Below are 10880 nucleotides of genomic sequence, written 5' to 3'. Positions count from 1 at the left end.
CTACAGCTGCACAGATTTCGCCAGAGATAAATGCCTTTTGTCTTTTTCTTTATCGTTTTTTTTTTTTTAGGCATCTTATTTAACTTTATTTGGCTTGGCATGAGATGTTTTCTGATACATCATCATTGTTAGTGACATTATTTATAGATCAATTACAGGCTGATCCACAAATTATAAATACTGTACATACATAAAAACAATAAAAAAAAAACAAAACAAGATCGTATTATCTTATCCACATTTATTTGCAAATTTAGAAAACATACAAATTATGTCACAGCTTCAGGTCTTCAGGCACGGGTCATTCTGTCATGACAGATTTTTGACCAAATATTAATTTTTAGGCCTTCCTCTGTAATGTCATGATAATGTGAGATAATAACAGATGTCTGTCTCTTGAGCAGCTTCTTACAACCAAGAAAGTACAAACTTTGAGGAGTCAAGTACATTCTGTTTATACATAAAGCCAGACCTACATTGAACAAGAATTGAGAGGAAAATGCTTCATTTAGAATGTTGTAATGAAGTATCCACTTTGACCTATTATGCAGTTCACATCCACCTGATTGAAAAACCCTTCCTTTCCTCCAGCACCACATCCACAAATTTAGAATAAAAGACTGAGAAGCATAACAGGACATTTCAAACTCAATTTAGTAAAATTAACCTGGCCAATGTTTAAATCTTTTTCTTCATAAATATGTATCTCTCTCTCTCTTAGCTCTTTTACACATAAGGACAAGCATACAATAACAAACAATCAATAAGAGAGAGCAATATTTTTCTAGAAAAACATAAATGTTAGCTTTACATAAAATGTTAGTATCCACATGCTAAATTGACTTTGCTAGAAGAGGCCGTTTTCCCGATTTCCACTTTTAACATCTTGGACTGACCCATAAAAGGCAAATAACATGCCACTCTATTCTGCTTTGCTACAAAGTCTGTAAATATTTCTGAGGCTTTTAAGATAAACACATTCTGGAGTATGAGAAATGAAGACAAGAAAGGAAAAAAATCCAAAAAGCTAACAGAAAGCAAAGAGGCTTGCTCTGCTTGGTTTAGGACAGTCAGTGCATTTAAAACATTAAAAAACGTTCTGGTAACATTTTATAACCAGGTTGTACATGTTAATATTAGTTAACCCAATAGTTACCGTGAACTAAAAACCAATAATTCTTTAACCAAGATTAATAAGTGCTGTAAAATGTTAATTTTTACATATACATCTTTAAAGGTTACAAATGTACTGTATGTTACTATTGGTTAATGCATTAATAACTAAGAAGAACTAGTAAAATAGCATGAATTAACTATAACCAAGATTAATAAATGCTGTCAAAAATTAGTCATTGTTAGTTCATGACACTTAATGCATTAACTAATGTTAACAAACACAACCTGATTGAAAAGTGTTACCAAAATACCTCTAGACATTAGTATGGAGAACTGACATCATGATGAAAGAAAAGTTCAGTGTTCAGCTGCTTCTGAATGTAGCTGGTATGCTCATCTGTTCCTCATCATCATTGGCATGATCTTGTAATCCTCTGTGTTCTCTGAGAAACTCAAATCAGTGATTTCACAAGAGGATAAGCAATGCTATAATGATTGGCAGACTCGAGTGGTTTTGTTGTCTCTCTCACACGTCATGATGAGGTGGCAGGTCTGGGCTGATGTCACAGTGACTGAGGTTAGGACGGTCCTCCTATGTGATCTTCAGAGTGCTACCATAGGTTTGCTGTACCACTACCTGCACATTGTCAAGGACGAAGTCAAAGGCCATGCTCCATACTGACTCCGAGGACTGCTGCATAAGTCTGAAACCAACAGTTAAAACAATGACACGGTTTAATCAGAAAGGCCCAATCAACCTACACTAACTGTTCAAAGGTTTGGGGTCAGTAAGATTTTGAAATGTTTTTGAAAGAAGTCTCTTATGCTCACCAAGGCTGCATTTTTATTTGATCAAAATACAGTAAAAACAGTAATATTAAGAAACAATATTACAATTTAAAATAACCGTTTTCGATTTTATTATATTTTAAAATGAAATGTATTCCTGTTGGCAAAGCTGAATTTTCAGCAGTCATTATTCCAATCTTTGTCACATGATACTTTAGAAATCATTTTAATAAAGAATCATTGACAAGTAGAACATTGAAAACAGTGACATTTTTTAAAGATTATTTGATGAATATAAAGTTCAAAAGAACAGTATTTACTTGAAATAGAAACAGTAACACAATACATCTCTTTGCTGTCACTTTTGGTCAAGTAGTGTATTAAAGGGGTCATATGATGCGATTTAAATTTTTCCTTTCTCTTTGGAGTGTTACAAGCTCTTGGTGCATAAAGAAGATCTGTAAAGTTGCAAAGACTAAAGTCTCAAATCCAAAGAGATATTCTTTATAAAAGTTAAGAGTCAGCCACGCCTACCTAAAATGGCTCGTTCTAACACGCCCCCACATGTCTACGTCACTATGTGGGAAGATTTGCATAACGCCGCCCAAATGTTCACGCAAAGAAAGAAGGCGTAACTTTTATTCTCGCTGTAGTATTGTTGTTTCCGCCGCCATGTCGTGAAGACGCTGTGTGTTTCGTTGTGAAAGCGACACTACTTTGTTTGGTCTTCCAAAAGAGGACGATATCTGCTTCGTCATGCCTGGAGCTGATCTGTGCTAGTTGCGGCGGCGGCCTACAGTAAGCAGAGCAGTGAGCAGAGGCCGGGGGCTAGCGTGAGGAACAGCCGGAGGGTTAGAGTGAGCAGAGGCGGCGGGCTTGAGAACGGCGCGGCCGGCGATTTCGACGAAGGAGCATCCGGAAGGACATGTGACGACTCCGGGCTGGACTCCGCTTCGTCCATGGTGAAAGCCGATCCGGCGATCCACAGCGCGAAGTTGATGTATTTCCTCAGCGACCAGCACGGATCAGCTCCAGGCATGACGAAGCGGATATCATCCTCTTTTGGAAGGCCAAACAAAGTAGTTTCGCTTTCACAACGAAACACACAGCGTCTTCACGACATGGCGGCGGCAACAACAATACTACAGCGAGAATAAAAGTTACGCCTTCTTTCTTTGCGTGAACATTTAGGCGGCGTTATGCAAATCTTCCCACATCGTGACGTAGATATGTGGGGGCGTGTTAGAACGAGCCGTTTTAGGTAGGCGTGTTTAGCTCTTAACTTTTATAAAGAATATCTCTTTGGATTTGAGACTTTAGTCTTTGCAACTTTACAGATCTTCTTTATGCACCAAGAGCTTGTAACACTCCAAAGAGAAAGGAAAACTTGAAATCACATCATATGACCCCTTTAATACTACTGGTGAGATTTATAATGTACTTGTGTTTATTTATATGAATTAGTAAGGGAGAATTCAGAGCAATACCTCTTCATGTATTTGATGACAAGGTAGAGTTTCTCCAGGTCTTTATCTTCCACGAGTTCTGTGCAGTACTTCACCACCTGGAGAATGTCCTCTTCCATTGGTTCTGTGAATACGTAGCGCCACACAAATAAACCAACTGCACAATTCAAATATATACTGGTAATTTCAAAAGGTCTTGCTGTTTGTCCATACCCGAGATGGTGGTGACCCATTCACGAAGCAGAGTTCTGATGTCACTGAATTCATAAGCTCCAGCTAGGGTTGGGACTGGGCGGGGATTCAATTTGGACAGCGTCTCTGGGACATCCGTGCTCGGAGAGGATGGGCACCGTACATTTTCAGTCTACAAACGAGAAACATCTCAAATTAATACTTTTTTTCCCCAAAAACTTTGAACACAGATGTATTTAAAGTGTATCAAGCGGCTGAAGATATTATAGATAAACAGAAGAATATTATAACTGGATTACAGGCTTACTTTGAGGCCTGGCTGTTTGAGTGGCAGAGGAAGAGTTTTGGAGGGGCTGGATTTGGCAGGGCTGTTTCCAGGAAATAGTTTTTTTAGTGGACTTGGACCCTTTTTGGCAGGACTAGCATTTCTTTTTTTGTAGCGGCGCTTCAATTTCCCCACTGCAGGCTGCTTTAGTTGAGAAAATGGGTTTTTTTGTTCCACTACAGAAACAAGAGAGAAAGGTTAGAGACACTGTGTTTGGCGTGTGGTAGTGGTTGATTACTTAATTTTAGTGGACACATCAACATTAAATCGATAAGCTGAAAGTTGTTATTTTACAGCAAATGTCAATAACTGGCAAATATTATATATCTATACTACTTTGTTAATATTTCAGATTTCAGTAAGATGAAATTAGTTTTAAAAAAGTACTGTGTGTTAGAGGAATGAGCTCTGGATGTTGGTTAGATAAGTCTTGAAAAACTACGTTTACTGCACTTTCCAAAGTAAAACTAGTAAGGTTTTTGTATATTTTTTTTTTTATGCACACAGTTCAACTATTATGCACATGCAAAGCAACTCACTCCAACATGTGGCCTTGAAGGGAAAACACTCTTCAAGAGACAATATATATATATATATATATATATATATTAGTCCAGATATCTTGCGCACCCCTGTTCATTTTTACTCACCAGCACTGCCTTGAGCTTGAGCATGGGCTTGAGCATTTCCCTTGTTTCTATAAGCAGAGCACAGCTCTTCCTGAAGCTCTCTGGGAAGAGCTGCAAACACTTCTGGGTCAACCTGTTAAAAGTTCAGGTGTGTTGGGAGGATATCTAAAATACTAGTTTCTGATGGTCAACGTAACACCATTTCACCATGTTTCCCCCCTGTGGTTGCAATTTTAACAGCATGTACCTGGGAGAAATCAGGGAGCTCTAGTATAATGCCCGTTGTGCATGGTTGACCTGGCTGGTCTGGGAGCTGCAGTACAAGGGTGCCAAGCGATGGACCTGGAGGTGGAGATGAGGAGGTTCTAGGTGGGGTTGAGAGATGAGATGAGGTGCTGGGCTGCTCCTCTCTGTGTCTCCAGGACTGCTCCACCTGTTTCCTTATGTCTACAGGTAAAGCCTCTAAAACAGACTGGTCCACCTGAAACAAGAGGGAAAACAGGCGCTTGCATTTCATTTAATATATTATCATTCAGAAGCTTGAGGTCAGAAAAATGTTTAAATTTTTTTTTTTTTAAAGCTGCATTTATTTAAAAAATAGCAGCAATACTGTGAAATATTTTTACAATTTAAAATTACAATATATAAAAATAATAACATTTTCTATTTTCATATATTTTAAAATGTTATTTATTCCTGTGATGGCAAAGCTTAATTTTCAGCAGCCATTACTTCGGTCTTCAATGTCACTTGATCCATCAAAAATCATTCTAATACGCTGATTGTTCAGTGTTGAAAAGAGTTGTGCTGCTTAATATTTTTGTGGCAACTGATATATTTTCAGGATTCTTTGATAAACAGAAAGTTCAAAAGAACAGCATTTCTTAACTGTCACTTTTGATCAATCTGATACATCTTTTTTTTTAAATAAAATTATTTATTTCTTTTAAAAAGTTGACCTTGTTGTCGGGATATTAAGCATTGTCTGTGTAAGACTAAACAGTAAAGAGTCAATAAACATTCTACATAAAAATAAATCAACAAAGAAACCACACAAAGCTCTATTTCATCCTTATTGTCTGCAAAATGACAAAAACAACATCCATTTTTAAGGACACATTAAGAGCTGTCAACAATATTTGCACTAACAGGAAATACTACATTTGTGTGTCACTTACAGTTAATTGCTCACACAAAAAATACTTGAAATAAAAAACAGAAGTTTTCTTTTTTTTGTTCCTGAGGTGCATTCAAGCGAGGAGAATCTAACCTGAGAGGGGGATGGCACCTCAATGCTGACGTTTAGGTATGTCCTGACATGGTTGGGGGTGTGTGGATGGTGAAGACCTCCTTTACTTGTTCCAGGCATTGGATCCGAGCTGGTGGAAGGTGGTGATGATGGAGGGGTAACTCTCTCCTGATTGGAGGAGAAAGCTCTGGATGAAGAAGGGCCGGTTAAACCATCTAAAATACAAGCAACAAGAAAGGTATGTTAAGAGTTAGATAACAACATGAATCCTACACTTCATATCCTATAAATCCAGGGTTCTTCAATTCTGGCCCTGCAGAGTTTAGCTCCAACCCTAATCAAACACGCCTGAGAAGAAAAAATTTCAGAGTAACCGGTAGGTGTGTTTGATCAGGGTTAAATCTAAACTCTGCAGAACAGTCCAGGGCTGGATTTGAAGAACTCTGTCCTATTCACACTGCTCTGACCTTGTGCTAGAGGGTCTTTCCTGGGGCTGTGGGCAGGCTGTTTGGCCAGCAGCAGGTCTTTGATCGAGCGACCACGAGAGGGCCCTTGTCCTGATGGATCTGCATATGATCCCTCCAACTGCTGCACCTGCAGTCCCACTCCCCTCATGTCCTTTACATCCAGCTTCATGGCATAGAATAGCTTAATGGCCTCTGCTGCAATCAGCTGACCACTGTCAGTGGGCTGAGCTAGTAAAACAGACCTGCAATGTGACAGTATTGAGAATCTCAAACATATATCAAAAATAGAGTTTGCTTATCAGTCAATATTAAAGATTTAAATTAAAGTTAATTAAATCTATATCGGTTAATATTGGATGTTTAATTGTGCATGCTCATTTTTGCTTTTTTTCTGCTTTTTAAATTTTAATTACCTTTGCTGTCATGTAACAAAGTTAATATTGAAAAACACTTATAAATGAATAATTTCTTTCCTTAAGCAAAAGTAAAAAAAAAAAAAAAAAAGTCATATTGTATGTTACAATGTTGTGATGCCTAAATTCACTTGCCGCATATAAAATATCTGATTTTATTTTTTATTTAGACAAAATTGTATAGAATTTTAATAGTGACCACAACATGAAAAGAATTACCTTTAGCTTACTGGTATTAGCCAGAATTTTAAATGTAAATTGAGCCTGTTTTCTAAATGCATGTTATTGAACTTATTGTGAATGATTCATTCATGCATTTCATTTTTTATTTTTTTTTCATAATTCTTAATCAAAATGTCATAACTTGAAACTCTACTCATTAGTCTGCTTAAACACCACAGCTTTCTTACTAATCAACTGCAAGCTTGCATTCAGATCTGCCTCCATTCAATCAACAACCACAAACTGAACCAAATTTTTTTCTTTTTTAATAATCCGTTTCACTCAGATGTACGTCACAATAGAAATGATCTGTAGCAGATCACTACCCAAAAACAAATGCACTGGTTATTTGATAGGACATTGTTAATTTATCCTGGTGCAAGTCACCTGGCAAAGTTGTCACATATCCCATGGCCACCATATTTGGCTGGCTCTACTGGAGCCCCTGGTTTCCGCATCATGACCTTCAGTGTAATCCGGCGACCTCTAAGCCCCGCCCCCTCCATCCTCTTCTGCACTTCCATAGATAGGTTCGTAAGGAAAGACTCCGCCTCTTCAACCTAGCAAAGTATTAGAGGTAATGAAAGTGACATGACATGTGGCCAAGTATGGTGACCCATACTTGGAATTAGTGCTCTGCATTTAACCCATCCAAAGTGCACACACACAGCAGTGAACACACACCCGGAGCAGTGTAATGGGAAACTTATGAGAGAGGTCAACGGACTGAGGACAATGACAGATACAGGATGATTTGCAATGATTGCTGTAACTTCAAAACCTGTGTGAACCGAATGTTGTAGTTCATCTCAGCAGACACAGACTTCCTCTCCTTCTCGCTGCGCACAGGCCTGTCATCCAGTCCTCTGCAAAAGCGAAAAAGTGTCTGTCCTGTCCGTGGCCCAAACTCCCTCTGCAGTCGAGAAATGGACAACTGCTGCAGGTCACCGCAGGTACTCACACCCAGGGAGGTCAGCTTGGAGCTCATTGAGCGACCCACACCTGCACATAAGAACACAGACGCACCGGTCCACACATACACAAATACAGCAATAAATTCCACTGTAAAACACTGCATTCAGATTAAAATATCCAACCATTCAAAAGTTTCAGACCAGTAAGATTAATACTTTTTTTCAGGAAGGATTAATTAAATTGATCAAATGTGACAGTACAGATATTTACAATGTTACAAATTTTATTTCAAATAAATGCTGTTCTTCTAAACTTTCTATTCTTCAAAGAATCCTGAAAAAATGTGTCAGTTTCCACAAAAAGCAGAACAACTGTTTTCAACAGTTTCAGAAATGTTTCTTGAGCACAAGCATATTCGAATGATTTCTGAAGGATCATGTCACACTGAAGACTGGAGTAATGGCTGAATAAATTATATTTTAAAGTATATTAAAAGAGAAAACTTATTTTTATAGTTAGTTTTGTAATAATATTTCACAGTATTACTGCTTTTGCTGTACTTTTTATTAAATAAATGCAGCCTTGGTGAGAATAAGAGATGACTTTCAAAAACATTTAAAAATCGTTCCAAACTACCTAAACTTCTGAATGGTAGTGAATGTAAGATGCTCTGTTCTTACCAGGCAAACTGGAGACAGGTTGATCCCTGATAAAATCATCCACTTCCTCTGATCTGAGGAAGTACTGCCCATTTGGTTTTGCCTTACGAGTTGCCATCCGAGCAAGAAGGATGTTGGAACCTAATAAGAAGTAGAAGGGAAGTTACAAAAGCTATTAGAGATGAAAGCGCACTAGCAACTTCGTTACAATAAAACGCATTGTCATTCAACTTCATGTCCATCATGTTGTTCCAAACCTCTATGACTTGTATGAAAGGTGAATTTTTAAAGAATACCCCGGACACTCTTTTCAAGTTAAAAGTAAGTAAATGAGGACTAAAACTCTAAAGCTCCAAAAAAAGTAGTTTTGCTGTACCTGACTTTGGCATGTTCATGAAAGTTCATGTGAGAAGCACAATTGTATTGTTTGGCTTTAGAAGACTTACGGAATATAGCTCATTAGTTTTATGATACATTTATGGCGCTTTTGCATCCTTTCAAAATTCTTATTCATTGTAATTGCATGGAAAGGGAATGAGAGAGAGCAGCACTTTTTTTTTTATTTCTCCTTTTGTGTTCCATGGAAGAAAGAAAGTCATAAAGGTTTGGAACAAAATAAGGGTCACTAAATAAATTCTCTTACCCATTCCAACTGAGGCAGAGCAACCAGTCTTCTCCTTTATGTCTTCACGGATGGCTCGTGCTAGATCATCAGGAGTAACCCCCAGCTCAACCAGAAGTTTTGTGGCATCTACCAGCGCCTCATCACAACTCAGTGCCTCAATGTTATGAGTGTAACTATAAAACAACCATGAAGCAAGAGAATTTTTGCATTTGTCTGCTGGGTTTAGGAATAATGTAGCAATCCAAAAAAAGTTATATCTGGTACCTCGCCAAGGTCTCATACATGGACAGTGCCACCTCTTTATATGCCTGGAAGTCATATGGGACAGACTGCAGATCAGGACAGAGCTGCTTAGCCCGGCCAAAGAACATGCCGTTTCGCACACCAGTCTGCCTGCAAGAGAGAAAAACGGAGTAACATGTACTGATGGAATTCATACTGTATTAAAGACAGTACCACTGTTAGAAAAACCTTTGTGGTCTCTATTAGTCTGTTAGCTTTGATTCCATCTATATCAGTGGTTCTCAACCAGGGGGCATCAAAATAGGACAAAATAATTATTCAAATATGATTAAAAAATACAAATTATGGTCTTAGACAATCAAGATATACTGTATGAGGAAGTAAATTGATTCAAAGCTGATTTACACTTACAATTGTGACTTATAGAAAACCTGGAGAAGTCATGTAAATTAAGAAAATATTTAAATGCCATTTTATACATACATATATATTTTCTAGTTATGCAAAGCTCCAAAATATTTAATCAGGTAGACATTCTAAAGTATTTTAAAAATCCTTATACAGTAAAAGACAAACATCTAAATTAAAAATGGTAAATGGTATCCCAGAAGAACATTCAGCTTCTAAATAATTCTGAAACTTATTTTAACTTAATTTAATCTAAAAGACACTCCTAGATTCTGCAAATTAGAGAAAAAGTTTTGAAAAACAAAACTGTCATTACAGCAGATGTTCCACTGGAAACCATTAGCCTAAATGGGGGGGTCTTCAAATATTGCTGTGGACAATGGAGGTCAGTGGAATTAAAAAAGATGATAACTACTAATCTAGTATTTGCTAATTTACTCCTAAAAGGAGGGATGCACCGATACCACTTTTTCCAGTACTCGCCCGATACCGATACTTTTATTTTTGGTACTTGCCGATACCAATATTTTCATTGCATTTGTACATTTTTAAAATATTGTGTACAGAAACCAAAAGAGTATGTATAATGTTAGTTGGTTAACTTCATGTATCAAATAGATACAGTCAAACCAAAATTTGTTCAGACACCTTCAACATTTCTCACATTATCACAGTTTGTTCGCTATAGTTTAGAAAATGGTAATAAAATATGACAAGACCTCAGAGTTAAATTGTGTCAGAACAAACTCAGCTTGATAATGTCAGATAACTTTGATAGAAAGGTATGTAATGGATTACAATAAACCAAAAATTATTCATACAGCTGTCAATATTTACACAACTATCAATACTTTGTCGGGTGACCCTTAGCCTTAATGACAGCATATAGTCTCCTGGGCATGCCGTCATCCAGCTTCATGCAAACCTGAACTTCAATTTTTTCCCAGACTCGGTCTGAATAATTTTTGGTCCCAAATTTGTATCAGTTTTACTGGTAGTCCACTGTATGAAGAATTTTGGGGTATAATATATCACAGTTTAGTTTATTTTGCTATCCTCACTTTACATAAATGAACTATAGTGTCCTACACCCACTAGTAAAAAAAATAAAAATAATTATATTTGGTCTCTGAATCATTTTTGGTTTGACTGTATATCCTTC

The 10880-nt window shown here is 37.3% G+C and overlaps 1 protein-coding gene across 1 annotated transcript in view; it reads right to left on the bottom strand.

Annotated features, from left to right (window-relative positions):
• Positions 1-1401: 1401 nt before the first annotated feature.
• The window catches only part of rev1 (REV1 DNA directed polymerase), a 17999-nt gene continuing 8520 nt past the window's right edge, over positions 1402-10880 (bottom strand). Inside the window, exons 10-22 of the mRNA XM_016446746.1 lie at positions 9332-9460; positions 9086-9240; positions 8464-8583; positions 7650-7870; positions 7256-7428; positions 6234-6475; positions 5788-5981; positions 4765-4998; positions 4539-4650; positions 3871-4064; positions 3585-3735; positions 3393-3495; positions 1402-1820 (exon numbers count right to left, since the gene is read on the bottom strand). Coding sequence (XP_016302232.1) covers positions 1709-1820; positions 3393-3495; positions 3585-3735; positions 3871-4064; positions 4539-4650; positions 4765-4998; positions 5788-5981; positions 6234-6475; positions 7256-7428; positions 7650-7870; positions 8464-8583; positions 9086-9240; positions 9332-9460 — 2140 coding nt within the window. The 3' untranslated portion in view covers positions 1402-1708. The remainder of the gene's footprint in view (positions 1821-3392; positions 3496-3584; positions 3736-3870; positions 4065-4538; positions 4651-4764; positions 4999-5787; positions 5982-6233; positions 6476-7255; positions 7429-7649; positions 7871-8463; positions 8584-9085; positions 9241-9331; positions 9461-10880) is intronic.

This window comes from Sinocyclocheilus anshuiensis, unplaced genomic scaffold, assembly GCF_001515605.1.
Source record: "Sinocyclocheilus anshuiensis isolate Anshui unplaced genomic scaffold, SAMN03320099.WGS_v1.1 scaffold263, whole genome shotgun sequence".
NCBI lineage: Eukaryota > Metazoa > Chordata > Actinopteri > Cypriniformes > Cyprinidae > Sinocyclocheilus > Sinocyclocheilus anshuiensis.
This window is presented reverse-complemented; position numbering and strand designations above follow the sequence as displayed.